Genomic DNA, 19,266 nt, shown 5'->3' with positions numbered 1-19,266 from the left:
TGTGAGCGCACCTGTATGTTTCTCTTTGTGTGAATGCTTTGTGCTTATACGTACGTGCGGAAAAAAGGTTTAACACGTTCATGAAAGTCCTGCGAGCGCGTTTGCGTGTCCGTGCGTTTCAATATGGATGACAAGCTTGTGGGAGTATTGATCACGCTCAGGCTAATCTACGAGCTGTTGTCGGTCTTTGTAATGAAACGTGTGGGGGCAGCACTGTGGCGGGGCTGCAGACTGGGTCCAACCCTGTAAATGTGTTGATTGAACCGGAGGAAGTATAGACTCCCTTTGGGGAATAAAACTGAGGGATTGCCAATTAGCTGATGGTGTATCTCTCTTCCACTCACACTTTCTTGTTCTCGAGTGGATCCGTTCGGGATTCCTGTCGATCATCTGTCAGATAAACAACCACAGCTTTCACATAATTAGTTCACTGTCTTCCTCCGAGGAGCATCACTGTGTGTACCAGTGTATGTGGTGTTGAAGTACTGTGCGATGGAGCTTTTGGCATTGTTGCTTTTTCACTTTGACTAATTAATAATAAATTATATTATATGTTAGTAGGTTTTTTTTCATCTCCACCAAGGGAGGTTATGTTTTCACCTGTGTCTATTGGTTTGTTTGTTTCTCAGCAGGATTACAAAAAAAAAAAAAAATACTGAACCGATTTGCACCGAACTTGGTGGATGGATGTGGCACGGGCCAGTGATGAACCCATTAACTCTTGGTGTGGTTCTGATCTGGTTAAAGGAGGTGCAGCCAGGAATTGTTTTTTATCACCTTCCTTAAAATTGTGAGACATTGTCGTCAATTTCTCAGGAAATAATATTTAGATCTTCATGTAAAATCAATCTGACATATTTATGGTGTTGACGTCTACGAGTTTTTACAACTTTGGTGCCAACCCACATAAAATCCAGATCTGGTGGAAGAAAATGTTTGGCCGTGGCTGAGATATGCACTCTACTGAGTGCCAGTCCAGCTGCTAATGCATTTATTTGTAGGTAGTATTTTACTGTTGTAGCCTGTAGTGAAGGAACTAACTTCAAGAATTTTATTTACTGTTGCGTACTATAATCTCTATTAATGCATCATATTTGATATGATCACTTCTTGTTTTGTTTTGTGAAATCTTCAGTTGTATTAGAATCAAAAGTACAATATTTCCCTCTGAGGTATTATATTGTTCATGCGGTGCTACATTTACCTGTACAAAACAGGCGCCACTCTAATGACTCACCCCTTAAAAGGGTTCACAAGTTGTCACTACTAATAACACACTTATAGTTCATATAAAGTCACCATAAGAAGATATTTTGTGCTTTGAGGTTGTGAAGTGTTGAGTCTGCAGCAAAGTGTGCAGTTGTCTGTGATAGTAAGTTATTAAGGAAACAGTCTATCGAGTCTGCAGTTGTATAGATTAATAGGTTGTTAGATTAATTTTGGTCCAGATGCTCTGCAGCTCTCCTCCAGAAGAAACAGTCCAGTGACGGGATTAAATATCTGGAGGCTGGAGGAGCATAAACACCAGACACTACCTGGCAACACAAAATCTTTTCATATTAATGACTTATAACTGATGTTTCAGAACAGAGTCAATTTCTGTGGTTGAAAACGGTCTTCGTATTAATTTCCTCTTACATTCAGGCCCGATAAAAGCAATATCCTTCTCAGTGTGCAAGCAGAAATGTTAGGAGCAGACACCGGCAATATTTGAGCGCCATACGATGCAGGAGCGCGTTTCAGGCTCCGGTGCGCATGTCGTTCTGGGAACGGGTGCAGTTATGCGTGGAGATGGTGGTTTTATGTCCTGTGGCGTCAGATGTGGTAGATCAGGTGTTATCACTGTGTAAAACATGTGAAGCAAGGGTGGAGAGATCTCTATGAAAGTCCCCCAGGCTCAGTACTAACGACAGATTGGTGAAATTCACAACGAGGGGTCTCAAATGCATTTAAATGCTACAAACTGTTTGTTAAAATGCCATGTGAATACGTTTTCACTGTCAGAAAAGGTCACCAAATGGGAACAACTTTAACTTCGAAACCAGACACAGTGTAAAACAAACAATGGAAATGCACTGAAATGCACTTACTGAAGATAATAGTAATGCTTGGCCATTTCAACAATTAGCATGAATTAATTTCACTGACTAAATATTTACCAGACAGGCATTTGTTTTAATGGTGACCTTGTGGTCTCTCCATCACATCAGCAGGGTGTTTTTACTGAGCTGCGGCTTCGAACAACTATGAGGCAATTACACATGCATCAATAGAGTTTCCAGTGAGGAGGAAGCATCCCTTCACCCCCCCAGTATCCAACCATGTAATCATGTAGCGGCCTCTCATACTGACTGCATTCAGAAAATTCAGCTGCTGAAATTCATTCAAAGGCCGTGTGGCTGTTTGTTAAAGATGTATTTGTATGTGTTTGCCATCTCTGGATACGTGGTCCTCCATCTGCGTGAGAGGTTAATCACTGTCAGAAGTGTGGCCTGTTAAAGCTCGACTGATGCATGGGTGCTCAGCACAGAAAATAGTGCCTGCAAATGTGTCATCTCTGTAAAACTGCAGCTGTAGTGTGGAAACTGATGTTAAAGGAGCACTCCACTAAAAAACAAAGTACTCAACCGCTGCGTGCTTGAAAGGAGGCTCTGAAAAGCTTGTAACTTGCTCCTTCATTGAGAACAGCAGCTGACGCTTGGATTCACAGCAGGTACAATGAATTCCAATAGAAACCCAGAGTCTCCGGTGCCGATCCCGTTCGTTCTGGTCCAAACACTCGTCACTTCGCCCATGAATCTGTAAGTACAATCCCCCCAGTGGAGCTTTGTTCTGAGTTACGATGACTGACAATGAGCATGTTATGCAAGCAGTGTATTCAGGAATGTTGTGGACAAACGAAGAGTGTAAGATAATGAACTTAGCAATCAATGGCGGAGAAGTGGATTATACTGCAGGAGTGGCAGCCATGGCGCCCAGTGTCATCAATACGCCAAGTACTCTGTGAGCATACGCACACATTTACAGTTTATTTTGCCAAGAGACAAAGGTGTTGAGTGACAATGCACACATAAAGGTTCAGTGTCACTTTATTAAATATTTAACCCAAACAAATAGGAACTAACGCGTACTTTGCTCCAACTAATTCAAACACAACCCTGCTTTGTTTCCTTCGAGCAGAGTTCTGTCACATTTAGCCGTGAAACGCAAAATCACACGGCTGTTAAATGTCTGAGAGAAGGAGTGTGATTGAGCTCTCCTTCTGCACATACTGACGTTTCTTAAATAAAAACTCACATTATAAAAAATTCAACCGGGAGAGAAGGAAGGATGCGGCTTGGTTCCAGCAAGTGATAGGACATTAGTGGAGAGCAATGACAGTTAAATGATTAAATCCTGATAATGGTCTAATATTCAACTTCTGGACTGGTTAGCTCAGTAGCCACGTTAGCTCCTGCAGGTTATGCTTACAAGTGTCTACTTTTCCTGTTCCGCCTGCTTTTCTGTCACGATATCGGATTTTCACTCTATGATTATTATTATTATGACCAAAACAATTCAGGATAACAATATTCTATAGAAAATTTTAGAAAAAATTATCAGTCAAATTTATCTTTCGTTTCATTTTATCTCTTTTTTTGGCAAAAGGTGTCAGGGTAAGGGGGGTAAGGCTGGACCCAAAATGCAGCCAACACTTGGGAGACGGTGCAAAAGGTTTATTTAACAAAACCATGAATCTTACACACAACACTGGTGAAGCACAGGGAAACACAGGAACTCAAAACAGGAAACAGGAACAGGCAACATGAACCGATGAGGACAAACCCAGAAATCAACAGACGAACCGACCCAGACAAAGGGGAGCACAAAGACTATATTGACAAGGGAGGCAAGGGTGATTGCACACAGGTGAAACACATTAGGGCGGGGCAGACAATCACTACAAAGAAACAGGACAAGACAGGAAGCAAAAACACTGAGACCCACAAGGGAACCAATTACAAAATAAAACAGGAAGTGAGAAAAGTCCAAACAAAACTAACAGAAAGTGTCTGCCATAGCAAACCATGACAAAAGGATTAGACTCAAAGAGAGGCTGGAACCATAGCTGTACAAGAGTGAACGAAAAGAAGATTTACACTTAATGGATAGTGAAAAGGAAACCAGATGAACTAACAAACAAACATCTGCCATCATAATATTATCAGAGGCAACGTTTCATTTTTAAAAATATCACAGTTATCGTGAGTACCGGTCTATCGGTATATTTGTTTTCCCATGTTCATACACAGCTCATCATATTTTGCACAATACTTGGACTGCCACGAGTGATATGGACAGTTGTGGTGTTTCAGACAAATTTTTAAAGCCACTGAAATCGGGGGGGGGGGGGGCTGACTTGCTGTACAGTGGTGTTATTACAACAGACACTGCAAACTGCTACCTCTTCACCCCTTCCTCCCATGGATCTGACTTGACGACGCTGAGATGGATGGACTGGAAACAACACAGAGACTGCACCAGTTTTCATCTGCCTTGTATCATTTTTTTGGGATATTGGATCTTTTAAAACTAGTGGTAGAAACATAAACATCTTTGGAGCATGTTGGCGTTTGCACGGAGAGAGATGTTTCACATTTTCACTGTTACTCTCAAAATGTTTGTCAGAAAATGATTTGACAAACTAAAGGAAATTCATTGCCAAGAGTTATTGTTACTTCACTCTCTAACAGCCTGATGATCAATAGTGTTAACAATCACACTAGGTAGCAAAAAATGGCTAACATGCCTCTCTCTGCCTCTCTGCCACCTCTTTAGATTGTTTGTGTGGAGGCACAATGTGAGAGATGATCTTGAAAGTAAACGTGTCCTTGTGTCATGTGTGACTCTATTTTCTCGTCCTCAGGTGTTTGCGCTGTTCACAAAAGCTGTCATTGACTGGTGTGAGATAGACATTAAATGTCACCTCAAAAGGACGAGTTTAGAGTTTCTCCTAGAATTATTCCATTGTTACAAGCCATCAAAACGCTGCGGAAATCTATTCCGCAGTTAAAACCTGAATTAATTGCCTGCCGCAACGGCATGGCTGGTATTGCTTTAACTGTGCGAGTGAGTGTGTGTGTAGGTGTGTGTCATCGAGGCAAAATGTGGTCCTGAAGTTACCTACTGTAGCGGGAACTAACACAGAGGTGGCGTTAAGCTCTTTGGCAGGTTTTTATGTGTCTGTTTGTTTGTGGACAGATTTCGTCAACGCATTAGTGTAAGATACACGAAACTTTACAGGTGTGTAGTTGAGATCAAAATGAATGGGTGTGGTCTTTGGGTGGGCATGATTAATCAATGATCTAAAATTAATTAAATAAATAAAATTAAAATTATCGTTAAGAATTTTGTCGATCACATGGAATCTGATCGATCTAATTGGTGTGTATCATCGAGGTTGTGTTTTGTGTAGTGTGTCTTGAAGCAATGCGATGAAGTTCCCTACGTGGCAGCAACCAGCCGGGGCGCAATTTTCATTTTCAACAGATGGAAATGAAAACTCAGCTGCCGGCACACGGGCTGCCGTAGGCATCGCAGATCAAACATGAAGAGAGCAAGGCAAAGCTTGGTGTGGGAACACTTTGAGCTAAAAATATTTTCTTCCTGGGATAAAGATTTCATTAAGGAAAAAGACACTTTCTTTAGTATTTTCTGCCATAGGCATTTTTTAATATAAAAAATTAATGAGTTGATAATTGATCGTTGAACAACCTCTAAATACCACGTTGACATCATCTTGTCGTGGCGAAGTGTGTTAGCAAAAAGTTGCAGCATATATTTGGAGTCATGATTATGTTAACGTGATGAATTAAAGTCCAATATTCATTCTCCTTTTACCACTGTTTTGGTCTGCACCAGCTCCTGAGGAAAGCATCGGGCTCGTTGGCAGCTAAACGTGCCACAGCTAATCTTTACATTTGTATGTTTGCAATGTGGTGCTGCGCAGGTACTGTACAGTTGTTTTCACTAAAAACAGCTGGCTGTTGCAGCTGGATATGAGGATAAGAGTGGTGAAAGTGAACCAGAACAGTAAAGGTTTAGGTTGCTATAACACTGCGTAGGTTAGAGGGGGACGTCATTTGACCGATTGTTATTAAAACAAAAATGTTGAGTAGTGCAGCTTTAAGGTTATATAATCTTGTTCAGCAGGATCACAGAGTTCTGGAGAAAATCTTGTCATAATACTTGGAATAACAAGACCTTTGTAATGTCGAGGCATCAATTAGATTGGATATTAGCTTAAAACGTTCCCTCCCACACCTTCAGAAATGGCACCTGCTCTGTTCAAGTACAAACTGTTCCCTGTAGTGCTGTTTCACTGAAGAATAATAACTCCCACTCTGTCTGCTCCCCGTTTTAATCAACCTTTGAGCTTTATTTTCTCTGTATGAGCGTGATAATAGAGGTCTGGCTATGCAAGATTCACTAAAACTAGTTATCACACAATGTTTTTGTATTAGCTCTGTGGATCAGAGGAGGAAGTCATTGGATCTGAATGTTCGCTCTGGAGTGGCTTTCATGTTGAAATCATGATTTTAATCAAGTCTGGGAGTTAATGCCCCAATTTAGCTTTTGACTCTGGCAAATATGCTGGGACTGAATTTAAATGAGCATAAACAGTAACAGGAAAAAAAATACGAACCTGTATTATCTGCACTCAGCAGATGCACAGAGGGAAAGGAGTTTCCATACACACATGCACACCACACGCACACACACACACACACACACACACACACACTCACACACACACACACACATACACACACCTGTCCACTGACACACAATACTCAGTATATTTCATTGTTGCCTTTGTATCTCAATGTAAAGAGCACCCGGGGATCTTCAAGCAGCATTCATTTGGACTCTCTTGTTTATCTCTTTGACTTGCTCCATACAGAGCCTTTTGGGACCTTGTTGTGATCATCCATCACCATAGCAACATATCTCTGGAAGTTCCTCTTAGACCTGGGCACAGAACGGCAGACAAAGGAGGGGATGCCTTCTGGAAAGAAGGATTGTCTGTCTGCTCTTATTGTGTGTGTCAGAGATTAGGATGGTCGGCTGTTGGGAGGGTGAAATCAGGAGCATCTAGGGAAGTGCATGATAATGTGAGCTGCCCGATATGTAAGGGAGGTCTTGTCTTGAGTAGGACATTCAGTGATTATATATTACTTTTAAGTACTATATTTGGTCAAAAAAAATCATTTTAGTGTGCCTGCAGTCTTTTATGATTTAGAAGAAGATGATAAATGTGTACTGTATGTTCGTGGATTAATTTCCCTCCTCTGGGTTATACCAGCTGGTCAAGGCATTCAGGTCTTTTGGTGATAAAGCTGTATCTCTCTCCTCCAGGCAGGCATTGTTACGATTTATGATCAGCTAAAACAAGTGGCTTGCTTTGCATTCGTATATTTATCTTGTGCAGTTTCTATATTTTCCTTTTTTTACCCATATTTACTCTGTTATAAATGAGGTTTTAATGGGTGATTCTTTATCATCACTGCAGGACTCTGTGTGAGCAGGTGGTGTTTTAATTTATAGTTTTCAATTTAACTTTTTTTCTATAAATTTGGTTGTAAAACAAGAATATATCTACCTTTAATGTAAATATGGACACTACCAAATATGTAGTTTTCATATGTAGTTGGGGATTGGGTTATTTTAAGGCTCAGGAAATGCATCAAGTGTCTTAAAATGACTGTAGATTTACCAATTCTATTAAAGGTCCCATATTGTATGAAATGAGATTTCCATGTCTTTTTTAATTATAAAGCTGGTCTAAGTTCAACCATCTAACCGTGCAGGATTTAGTTTCTCTGAGTGTTTTACCTGAAATCTGCTATATTTTTATTCAATCACTCAAGAAACAGTCAGCCAATCTCTTCTGAGAGTTCTTTTAACCACAAATATATCTTCTCATGGATCAACACTTCAAATAAAACCCTGGAAAAATGTTAAATATGTGAGCTTTACTCTTTGATTTTATGGCTCCAGAAAATACAATAGACAAAATTACAAAATGACCTTACATAACAAAAACTGTCATGTGCATATTTGCTGGATTATATAAGTGTGTGAACTCGCATATTTTGAAGTATGAAGTGGCTCAGGTCATCTCACAGCTGCACAGCATATACCAACCAAGGCCATTTAGATTTTGTAATTGAGGCCCTGACCTCTAGTTATTGGCTGTTACATTCGACCTGGAAAGAAAAAATACAGAAGCTACAGGAGAAAGATTCATGTGTACCAAATATTTCAACAGTTTGAACAAAGGTGATTTTCTTATTAGAGCTTTAGCTTGAAATGAAGCCAACGTAATCAAATAGCAACTTGTTTTGTCTTCTTCTCTTTGTTTTGTTTTTTTAACCATTTGTGATTGTTCTTACAAAATATAAAAACAAGAAAAAAGCCTCTCCAAACACACTAATTGCTTAATTGAACAAGCTGTATCGTATTTCCCTTCATTTGCTAATGTTGATATCCTTACTTTATCCCTCACGATTTCCCCCTGTATCCTGCAGCACTGTAAATTACTGTAGCTTCCTTCCTCACATCCTCATTAATGCTGTTAAGCCAAGGTTGTGAAGGACATGCCTCTGTTATTTTTTTCTCCATAGGTCAGTGTGTATTGTTCCTAACACAGCACCAATTATTAGCCATCGCTGTGAGGGATGAAGGTGTGCCTTTGTGCGACCCGGTGGTAATTAAGAAGCCAGTATGGCTTCATAAACAGGTCTCGTACTAATAGAACTAAATGCGTTATGTTTCTGTTCTGGTGCAGGCTTGTTTTTGTTGTGATGGAAGGAGGGTTGTTAAGTTGATTAGTAGTTTAGTATTCTACAAGCCACTGGGCTGAGATTGGACCAAACTTTTGAAAATTTTGACCATCCACATCATCAATATGTCTCTATGTGGCTGCATTTTAATTTCCCAGTCTCTTCTCCTTTTCTGTTCAACAATGGTATCTATCCCTTTAATTTTTTTAAGTCTTACATTGTATTTCTTTTTTCATGTCATTTAAAGGAATAGTTTAATAGATTCAGTTTCTTGCTAAGAGTAAGAAGAGGAGATTGATACCACTTTAATGTCTGTATGGAGCTGGAGCAAGGAGGCAGTTAGCCTAGCTTAGCATAAAGACTGGAAGCAAGGGGAACCAGCTAGCCTGGCTTTCTCAAAAGTTTGCCAATTGACAAATTATATATTATTTATTTTATCTAAAAAAAATAAAGAAAATCAATGCTCCCATCCAAGAAAGAGTCAAGCACACAACTTGCATTTACACATTGGTGTTTTACAGAGTCAACACAAGATATAACATGTTAATTTGTGAACGTTAGAGATGCTATTAGTAAGATTCTGTTACCGTTGTACACCGTCACGGTAGCTGTTTACCTTTTTCCAGTCTTTACGATAAGCTAAGCTAAGCTAAGCTAAGAAATACTAAGCTAACAGACTGTTGGCTAAAGCTTTATATTGAATGCACAGATATTGGAGGCGTATCTCTTCATCTAACTCTTGACAACAAAATGATTGCTTTCAGTCTTTGTGCTAAGCTAAGCTAAGCTAATTACCTCTTGCCTCCAGCCCCATAAAGCAGACAAGTGTAATACCCAAAATTTCAAACTACAGCTCTAATGTAATGTAAAGCACATTCCATTGCCTTTGTTTTTTTAAATGTGCCACATTAACTAACTTGGCTTTGCCTTTCAGGGTTGCTTACCTGTCACTGATGGGATCTTATCGACTTCTGTTGCCTCAAATCCCTTAACGCCTCCATGGAGATCATCCAGGCCACCCAGGTTTCCTTGCTGCCTCAGGAAGCCCCTACAGCCACCTGGAGCAACAGCTCTGTGCCGCCTTACTCCCATTTCCTGCTGCTCTCCACTCCCTCTGAACCGGTTCTCAGCTTCACTCCAACTGATGCCCCTTTCCTCTTTAGCACCTGTCTGAACTGCACCAAACCTGAACCTGGATCGCTCCCTGGTTTGGCTGGAATCTTCATTCCTCTTATCTATGGGATAGTGTGTGTCGTTGGCCTGGTGGGAAACACTCTGGTCATCCATGTTATTGTCAACTACACCAAGAATGAATCAGTCACCAACATCTACATCCTTAACTTAGCCATTGCAGACGAGCTCTTCATGCTGGGTCTGCCCTTCTTGGCGGCGCAGAACGCTCTGCTCTCCTGGCCCTTCGGCTCTCTAATGTGCCGCGTGGTCATGACGGTGGACGCCATCAACCAGTTTACCAGCATCTTCTGCCTGACGGTGATGTCAGTGGACCGCTACCTGGCCGTGGTGCACCCCATCCGCTCCTCTTGGTGGCGGCGTCCCCATGTGGCTAAGGCCATCAGTACCACAGTTTGGGCAGGGTCCTTCGTGGTGGTGCTGCCGGTGGTGGTATTTGCCGATGTGCTGAAGGACGATGGGAACTGCAGCATCGTGTGGCCGGAGCCAGCAGAAGTGTGGAAGACATCTTTCATCGTGTACACGTGCACTGTTGGTTTCTTCTGTCCGCTGCTGGTCATCTGCTTGTGCTACCTGCTGATAGTCATCAAGGTAAAACATTTATAGTAACATAGATGTTTAGATTTGTTTACTCAGAGTTGTGAAGTCGGAGGAGACGCTTATAATTATGACAAGAGCAAAGGCAAAAGTGCGGTGACGTAAAGTATAAAGAGCACCAAAGTCAGCGTTAGGAAGCAGTTGAGGTGGATGGATGTGTCAACAAACAACGAGGAGAGCGATGTTCGATTCCCACATGAAACCATGAGTTCATACTTTAACCATGACAACAAAGATCATCTCATGTTGAGGAAGTAGTTATTTCAAACCCATATCATGATCTTTTCCTAAACCTAACCAAGCCATGACTGTTATTATAGTAACCATGGCAACAAAGGTAGGTACACCACTGTCTAATTATATGTTTATATGCGCACAGGCTCATGCCTTTAACTTTTTTTTTTTAAATCAAAGAATCAGATCATTTCCAATACAGATGTTTATCATTGTACTGATGTTTCAACCAGGACAGTTTCGTATCGAACCACGCTGGAGAAATGCTCCAGCTGTGAGGCACCAACCAAACATGGTCAAAAATGAATTAAAGAGCTCCACGTACTTTTCAATTCTATTGTATAACATTATTTTTCTGCCACAAATATATATATTACCAAAAATATGTATTATGTAAGTATGCATGTAGAGAAAAGCAGTGAAGCCCTTTAATGCAACAGCTTTCAACACATGGGTACACGCTAATATTCTTTATAATTGGACCGTTATCGTTTGAGATTACTAATGATTATGGAGGACATTACACTGATGCAATATGTGCACAGAAAATGGAAAAGCACACTGTGCCCGAGTCAGTATTGTTATGACTCTGTGGGAAAATATTAAGTATCCACCACAAGATCTAACACAAGACTACATTTATTTTATTACTTTAGAGCATAAACTAGCATTGATGCTATCAGTAATAATGTGTTTCTCTTGTGCTGTTTACTTTAATATTTGAAAGATCAGTTCACATATTTTTTTTCCCTAACCCAACCAGCGATATGTAGTGTTTTGAGCTACGCACTGTTTAACTGTTTCAGGCAAAATGTTTCTGTATCTCATGTCATAAATCATATTACATCATATTGTGTCTGATGTGATACAGCAGCATTAGCAGCAGTGAGTGTTTACGCGAGACAGCTAAAAAGTTCTTTTGTTTTTCTTTCAAAAGGTGCGAACCGTTGGAAAACGGGCACAGGCCACATCCTCTCGACGCAGGAAGTCAGAGCGTAAAATCACCAGGATGGTAGTTGTCGTGGTGGCCGTGTTTGTCCTCTGCTGGCTACCGTTTTACGCTCTGAACATCATCAACCTCCTGGTGGTGCTGCCGGGGGACTTCAGGGGGCTCTACTTTTTTGTTGTCGTGCTGTCATATGCGAACAGCTGCGCCAACCCCATACTGTACGGATTTCTGTCCGACAACTTCAAGAGAGGCTTCAGGAAGGCCCTGTGCCGCACTTCACGCAGGGTGAAGAGCAACGACAGGGCCGGCACTGAGGCACAGCGGCCCACAGAGGAGTGGGGCGGCATCGTGCTTCAAATGCAAAAAAGTGAAGGAGTCACCAAGGCGCATAGGGAAGACTGTGGTGAAAACGAAGACCAGGAGGAAATCAACGGAACAGAAGGGGCCGTACAGATGAGTGAAATACGCAAAATGTCAGAAAATGGAAACCACAGTGGAGTAACGGATGGCTCAAGGACACAGGCGGTGCAGAGGGGTAAGCCTGAGCCGGAGGACTCTGGTCAAAGTGCCAAGCAACTGAGTGGAAAAGGCCCAGGCCTCGATCCTGCTGAGGCAGTGTCCTCTCTGCCCGGTCGAAACAGCAGGTCACAACCTGAAGAACTCCTGGATAAAAACTCTGTGCTTGAAATCAGCTATCTGTAACAGACGTGAACCTGTTTCCAGTGGATTTTGGCACAGGCCAGTTAAATCAATTCTCAGAGATGTGCGCATTGTTAACGATGAAAGTCTTTCTGCAACGGTGCGAGAATGTAAAAAAAAAAAAAAGAAGCAGACATGATGTTAACCGTGTTGGATGGAAACATGAAAGGTGGGAAGTACGAGCGCAAATGTGTTAAATACTTTGCCTTGGAAAATAGCCAAAGTATTATGAAGCTCAGTGTGACGTTATCTTTGCAAATAGTCTAAGACATGAAGAAACAGTGGTATCATCAAGACTGACACATTTTTTTCTTGATGGTTTTGTCTTAATTTCTCACTCCTGATCTTGAGAGTGAGATTATTGTACCAACTGTCATGGTAATTTAGACTGAGAAAAGCCCAGATTTTCTACCTAATCAGCCATCAGAGATTGATGTTGGTGGTCTGGCTTCAGCGACTCTTCTAAGTAAATGATCTACTACACGAAAGACCATCATTAATTTATTTATTGCTGTTATGCTGCAGAAAACTGCCACGTTTTTTTTTTTTTTTTTTGTAAGGATCAGGAACATCTTGCACTGAAATGGCTAATGCGCTGTATGAATCATGTCCCAATGGGAGACACTGCAACCCATGGTGAAATGACAAACGTCAGCTATGTTAACCTTTTACTTTTACTGCTTCGGCTTTTACTGCAGCCGGCACAGGTGAATTGTAGGCCACTGTTTACACAAACACATCTCTCAGTCTGTTGTTTAGCGGTTTTTATTTTTTGTGCTTTCTTTTTCCTCCTTCAAGGTTAACTTGCTTTAGCTTGTTACATGAGATGTGCAATAGCAACACATAAAAACACTCTCTAAATAGGTATAGAGGAGGTTTCAAGAACAGGTGCAATGATTCAACTATAAATGCAAGAGGCTGATTAATCAGCATGATTACTGCACAGGTGTGTCTTGGGTTGGTCACAATGAAATGTGCAGTTTTACATTTATTAGGTACTGAACTGTGTGACTTGAGCTACAGATATGCATTTTTTTTGAGGGGGGGGGTATTTTGTGTGCTTCAAAATAGTCTTAGATAGTAGATTTCAGCTAATGGAAAAAACTAAAACTGTTGCATTTATATTTTTGTTCAGTATAGCAGTATATATTTAAGTCTGTTTTCTGCAAAACTGTTTAACTTCATTTTTTTCTATCAAATCTAAAACATGGTAGTGGGAACTGCACACCTCCATGTAGGAAACGTGTTTAAATATGTATATTTCAATCTTAAATCCTCTTAAATATTTAAATAGACCTTTAGATGAAGAGAATGAGACAGATTTAAAATCATTGCAAAGAGTTGGTCTTCTTTTTTGGGGGATATTTCATAGATTCAATGATATAAAATATGAATCTGTGGCGAATAACGCAAACAACTTTTTAACTTCTGTCACCTTTAAGACATTCCTGTCAAGTGTGTCAAGATATTTTCTTGAAAAACTTCTGCTTTGTGCTCATAGTTTAACACTTTGCTGACACAGGCAATGTAAAGAAACTGGATTGGTCATGATGGTTGAAATAGTAGGGCTGTGTTTTGTAGTGTGCTGTGAAGTCAGTATTTTATGTCTAATTAAATCCCAGATCGACAGGTTATATTACAAGGCCAACTTGCCACATAATTGTTTTTTTAATCAGTCTGTTGTGTGTGATCACAAAACGTTCAGTGTTTGTATTAAGATGTTGTGTTATCAGCATGTTGTCAAGAGCTTTGGTGAAGCACTAAAGCAAAGAGTGGTGTGGTGAGAGTGGAATAAATAAATGTTTACACATGATATTGTATGTAAATATTTTTGCACCATAGTAAAACCTGATGTTGTTGCAATCATGTCACTTGAACTACTGCACATAGTATGTGCACGTATGCAGTATGTAATATATTTATTACATGTATATAAATGTGTAACCTTTGTCATTTTGACCTCTGAACTCTCTGTTGATCACCAAGAAAGACTAAAACCAATGAAAAATAATCCTTCACTTTATTTCAAAATGCTTTTTTTTTTTTTGCTTAAGACATCAGAGATCTGACCAACGTTGTTGCTGCTGTTCACTTTAAACACTTCAGTGAAAAGGTTTAAACAAGTCAAAGCTGAAGTACAGTTTGTTCTGCGCTCGGTTGACGGAACAAGAGACCAAGGCTGCCCTCTAGTGGTTGAAGGTAGTAAAGGAAAAGAAGATCTTCACTATTGAGTAAAGCAAAATAGGAAATACTTTAGAAAATATGAGTTTTATTCATTTCCAAAAAAACAAATGTGTTACTTTGTGGTGTTTTGGTCTTGTGCACTTAACAGTAACAACATTACAGATTTGGATGGTATTGTTTTAGTGCGTTTCTAGCCTTGTTGAAGCACTGGATGCGTGTTTGAAAGGGAGGAAATTTCACATTATTTCAGATTCGTTTTTTTTTTTTTACATGCATCCTTTAATTCATCTCCTCATCCATCAGCGCAGCCTCATTCTGGTACGACCTCTCCTATCCACTTGAGGTAGGGCGGGTTGCCCTGGTCGATAGGCAGGCTGATGACCTCGGCCACCTCGTAAGGATGGTTCGAGCTGAGGAGGACAACAAGCGGTCATAAGTCGACCGAGTGCACAGACAGACAGTCGTTACACACAGTACAGTACATATTAACGGCAGTAATTTAAAGCCATGCCCTCTGACTGTGTGAGTCACGGCAGGTAATGGAAGAAATGATCAGCCCAGTGTTCCCATAAGAGATGGGATGGAGCAAGATATTTTCTGCAGTGGGTCTAAAAAAAAAAAAAACAGACGTACCGGACATATTCAGCAAGAGCAGGCACTTTGGAACTTCTTGTTTTAATCATCTAAACGAGGAGAGAGACACAACGTCAAGTTGACCGACTTCATCAGATGTGCAGTCTTTTAATATTGAAAAATAACCCATTCTGAGTCTAGGACACTGACTTCATTCCTCTACAAAGTTAACGAGATGCTAATGGTTTTTGACGTCCTGCTTAAGTTTGCATGAGATGCAGGCCATGAAAGAGCAAAATCTAATACTGGTCACACTTCAAAATACAGGACAAATTCCAATCCAGCCCCTCCAGCCTCCCCCAACACCCTTTCACACCGTTAGCGTGTGTTGGCATGAAGCAGCTGCCACATTAAGTGTCGTTCCAAACTAATGACCCTTCAGTGCAAGTGGGTCAAACACAACATTTTAATCAAAATACTCTGGAGAGGTTGGTTATCAGTGTTTATGAACAATATTAATAAAATCCTAACAATACCTGTGAGTGCTATTTGTAGCTGCAATTATAACATATGTAGCAGTTAAAGTTGTAGTCGATGCAGTAGCAGTTATGGTAATATGTGACGCTGTTGCAATAATATTATTCTGAAGTAACAACAGCAGTTTTAGTAATTTACCTTTTAAGATGTAGACATCTTATAATAACACAAGACTTAGTGGGCACTCACCAGCAGCACCTCGTTGTCCTCCTCAATCTTCCCCTGCCATTCATATCTGAAGGACCGAGACAAAATGATTTTAATTATACAACAACAGTATAATTAAGCACCGATATTGGATGAAAAGATCATTTCTTTACTTTAAATGCAAGTGTCATTCACGACCTGTCATTATTCAAAAACACTCGGTGCACGTTCAAAATACAGACGCAGACATCCCAGTCTGACCTGACACTGACAAGCAGCCGTATCTAAACTTACACAGATTTGATTGCTGGGATAATGTTGACGCAAGCGGCTAACTTCTTCTCCACAATACCCCTGAGAGATAGAAGAAAAGAATGAATCAGATAAACGTAATGGCATTAAAAAGAACTGGCAACAATCCTGTTGCCTGAATGGCAGAAATGAAAATCTACAGTGCATTCAGAAAGTGTTCAGACCCTTTCCGTTTTTATGACAAAATCATGTTTTTCCTCATCAATCTACATTCAATACCACATAATGACAAAAGGAAAACACAGAACTTTTTTCAAATTCATTAAAAAGGAAAAACTGAAATATCATATTCAGACACTTTGCTATGACACTTGAAATTTAGCTCAGGTGCCTCCCATTTCTCTTGATCATGTTTGTGATGTTCTGATTGGACATGATTTGGAAAGGCACACACCTGTCTATATAAAAAGTCTCACAGCTAATAATGCATATCAGAGCAAAAACCAAGACATGAGGAGGAAGGAACTGCACCTTCCTACACTTCCTAGAGCTGGCCGCCCGGCCAAACTGAGCAATCTGGGAAGAAGGGCCTTGGTAAGAGAGGTGACCAAGAACCTGATGGTCACTCTGGCTGAGCTCCAGAGATCCTGTGTGGAGATGGGAGAAACTTGAAGGGGTCTGAACACTTTCAAAATGCACTGTACATTTGTTTTACAGGATGAAGAGGTATATGAGCTAAAACTCAATTTTCATTATGTCCAGTCAGTAACTGAAGAGGGACGTCAAAAATAGATTTTCAGAACTTTGACTTTATCTTTTATTCTATAATCATGAGAAAACACATTTACTCATTGTATCACCTGGCCAAGTCTTTAGCTACTGTGTCGTTAGGACAGGTGACGAAAGCGGCAGAGTGTGTGCCCGACGTGTACGTCTCAGATGCCATGGAGAACGCCCTCAGTCCAACAGTCCTCAGCAGCTGGAACATAAACGCACTCAGGAGCACCGTCTGTGAGGAGTAAACACAGAGGAGGAAGAAGATGAAGTCCAACAACATGGCAACATGTCCAAAATACATTAGAGCAAAGCATGGAGTTCAACAAACACAAACCAACCATTAAGTGGAATGGTTGTGGTGTGTTAGAGGCATCTGCATGCTCTGCACACTCACCAAAATTAAAGCTTTTAAGGATCCACCTTGCAGTGTCTCTGCACTGGGCAGTCCAATCCGCATGCCCTAAGCAGGTCAAACACAACAGTTAGCCCGTGTACACAAACACACAGTGACTGCTTCAGAGTTTTATGTGCCAAAAAATGTTTATTGCACCTCGAGGCTGGGGTATTTTTTACTTGCATAAAGGTAAAAGATTAAAGTAAGAATGTAAAGTGCTGTGCCAAAGCTTAAGGTTTTATATGTTTAGATTTTTATCCATCACACAGGGAGGATTCTGATGACAATGACCCCAAATATACAGCCTAAATCATAAAGACCTGTCTTATATTATCTTCTGATGGTCTGGCCCACACAGAGCCCTGATCTCCTCATCATGGAGTGAGTCTGGGATTACATGACAGACAGGAGACACTGAGACAGACTAAATCCACTAAAGAACTGTGGCAAGTTCTCCAAGATGTTTTTAACAAAAATACCTGCCGAGTACCTTGAAAAACTGTGTGAAAGTGTATTTTGTATTTTAATAAAAATGTACAACTTCTATTATGAATAATACTTAGTTAACCATGTTATCATGGTTTGGGACCAATATGGAAATAAGTCATTTTAACCTGTGTGGCATGCTTCAATTTTATGCATAAAACTATGTTTGTCATATGCTGTATTTAGCTTTATTTTGTTCCATTTTGTACTTGTATACAGCATACTTGTATGTTCCATAATTGTACTTGTTTCTGCATGTGCAGTACTATGCAAAGACTTTAGGTACTAAAACTAAAGTGAGGATGCTGGTGCTATGAACAGTTTTACTCTTGCACAAAACTGCAAACTAAGTCAAATCAATATTAGGTGCAACCAACCTGTATCTTTTAAGCAGCACCAGTTCTCCTCTGTACGTTTGCACACATTTTTAAGGTACTTGGTAAATAATTTATTCCAAAGATTTAGGCTGTCTCAGTGTCTTCTGTCTCTTCGTTTGATCCCAGACTGACTCCATGATGATGAGATCAGGGCTCTGAGGGGGCCAAACCACCTGTTGCAGGACTCCTTCTTCTTCATCTTGTCTCTGGAGATAGATGTTTATAACTCTGGCTGTATGTTTGCACAACGATATTCTTGTGAGGAAATGGCTGCATGATTTCTACAGCTTGTTTGTTTGAACATTTAATGTTAGTGTAAGAAGACTGACGCGTTGCATACTCTCCTGCAGTAGCAGCACAGCGTACAGCAGCAGAAGCTCCTGTTTTGCTGTCGTAAAACAATGGTTTTATTGTCTATCACATAACACCAGCAGGTAAGAGTCTAATCGGTCCAAGATTAATTCCACAGCGGGATAATGACCCTAAACATACAGTCAGAGTCATAAAGAACCAGAGACTCGTAACGAAGGAACCGGAGGTGCAAACATGCTAACCGATTTCCGGGTTAGCAAAAAACGTTAGCTGTTGTTAGTCGGGAGCAAAAGCAATGGCGACTTTATGAAAGGACATCATTGCAATACCAATTGGCAAAAAATGTAGATAACGATTACTTTTGGTTGATACGAGAAAAAAAAAAAACAGCAGCTGCTGAGGTTTATTTTAGTTTTGTAGCTTACCTTCTGATATTACCGGATGTTGCCCGTGATACTGACTTCTTCTTCTGTGGTTTTCTTAGCGGATCGCGAAGCCGCTTTAAAAGTGCATACCGCCACCTACTGTGTGGAGTGTGTAGAATACTTGTATTAAATCATCTGAATACTGATTAAAAAAATTAAAAATGAAAACTACTACTACTACTACTGCTACTACTACTACTACTTCTTCTTCTTCTTCTTCTTCTTCTTCTTCTTCTTCTTCATTTAGGATGTGCATCTATTGCAGTTGGTGAATACATGTTCAACAGTTTCCAGTGCCTGACATTTT

The 19,266-nt window shown here is 40.4% G+C and overlaps 2 protein-coding genes across 3 annotated transcripts; one reads left to right on the top strand and one right to left on the bottom strand.

The window, feature by feature from the left end:
* Positions 1-9,766: 9,766 nt before the first annotated feature.
* si:zfos-169g10.2 (somatostatin receptor type 5) lies at positions 9,767-14,967 on the top strand. Its single transcript, XM_056372634.1, has 2 exons — positions 9,767-10,607; positions 11,785-14,967. The coding sequence occupies exons 1-2, from the start codon at positions 9,825-9,827 to the stop codon at positions 12,496-12,498; spliced, it is 1,497 nt and encodes a 498-aa protein (XP_056228609.1). The 5' UTR covers positions 9,767-9,824; the 3' UTR covers positions 12,499-14,967.
* LOC130166842 (protein CutA homolog) lies at positions 14,497-19,057 on the bottom strand. 2 transcript variants are annotated; one of them, XM_056372635.1, is made up of 7 exons: positions 18,960-19,057; positions 17,360-17,425; positions 17,049-17,197; positions 16,231-16,290; positions 15,979-16,024; positions 15,313-15,362; positions 14,497-15,089 (listed from the first exon to the last, which is right to left on the bottom strand). In XM_056372635.1, the coding sequence occupies exons 2-7, from the start codon at positions 17,420-17,422 to the stop codon at positions 14,990-14,992; spliced, it is 468 nt and encodes a 155-aa protein (XP_056228610.1). In that variant the 5' UTR covers positions 17,423-17,425; positions 18,960-19,057; the 3' UTR covers positions 14,497-14,989. The 2 variants fall into 2 exon arrangements, with proteins under 2 accessions (XP_056228610.1, XP_056228611.1); XM_056372636.1 differs by lacking the exon at positions 17,360-17,425 and having other exon boundaries at positions 18,960-19,020.
* Positions 19,058-19,266: the final 209 nt, after the last annotated feature.

This window comes from Seriola aureovittata, chromosome 3 (assembly GCF_021018895.1).
Source record: "Seriola aureovittata isolate HTS-2021-v1 ecotype China chromosome 3, ASM2101889v1, whole genome shotgun sequence".
NCBI classification, from domain to species: Eukaryota; Metazoa; Chordata; class Actinopteri; order Carangiformes; family Carangidae; genus Seriola; species Seriola aureovittata.
The sequence above is the reverse complement of the archived record's forward strand: the minus strand, read 5'-3'. Positions and strand labels throughout refer to the sequence as shown.

Coding starts and splice junctions, on each gene's coding strand:
- si:zfos-169g10.2 (XM_056372634.1), top strand. CDS start 9,825: ATGGAGATCATCCAGGCCACCCAGGTTTCCTTGCTGCCTCAGGAAGCC. Junction 10,608..11,784: donor ACCTGCTGATAGTCATCAAG/GTAAAACATTTA, acceptor TTCTTTCAAAAG/GTGCGAACCGTTGGAAAACG.
- LOC130166842 (XM_056372635.1), bottom strand. CDS start 17,422: ATGCGGATTGGACTGCCCAGTGCAGAGACACTGCAAGGTGGATCCTTA. Junction 16,291..17,048: donor GTAGCTAAAGACTTGGCCAG/GTGATACAATGA, acceptor TCTATCTCTCAG/GGGTATTGTGGAGAAGAAGT. Junction 15,090..15,312: donor GCTCTTGCTGAATATGTCCG/GTACGTCTGTTT, acceptor TGTCCTCCTCAG/CTCGAACCATCCTTACGAGG.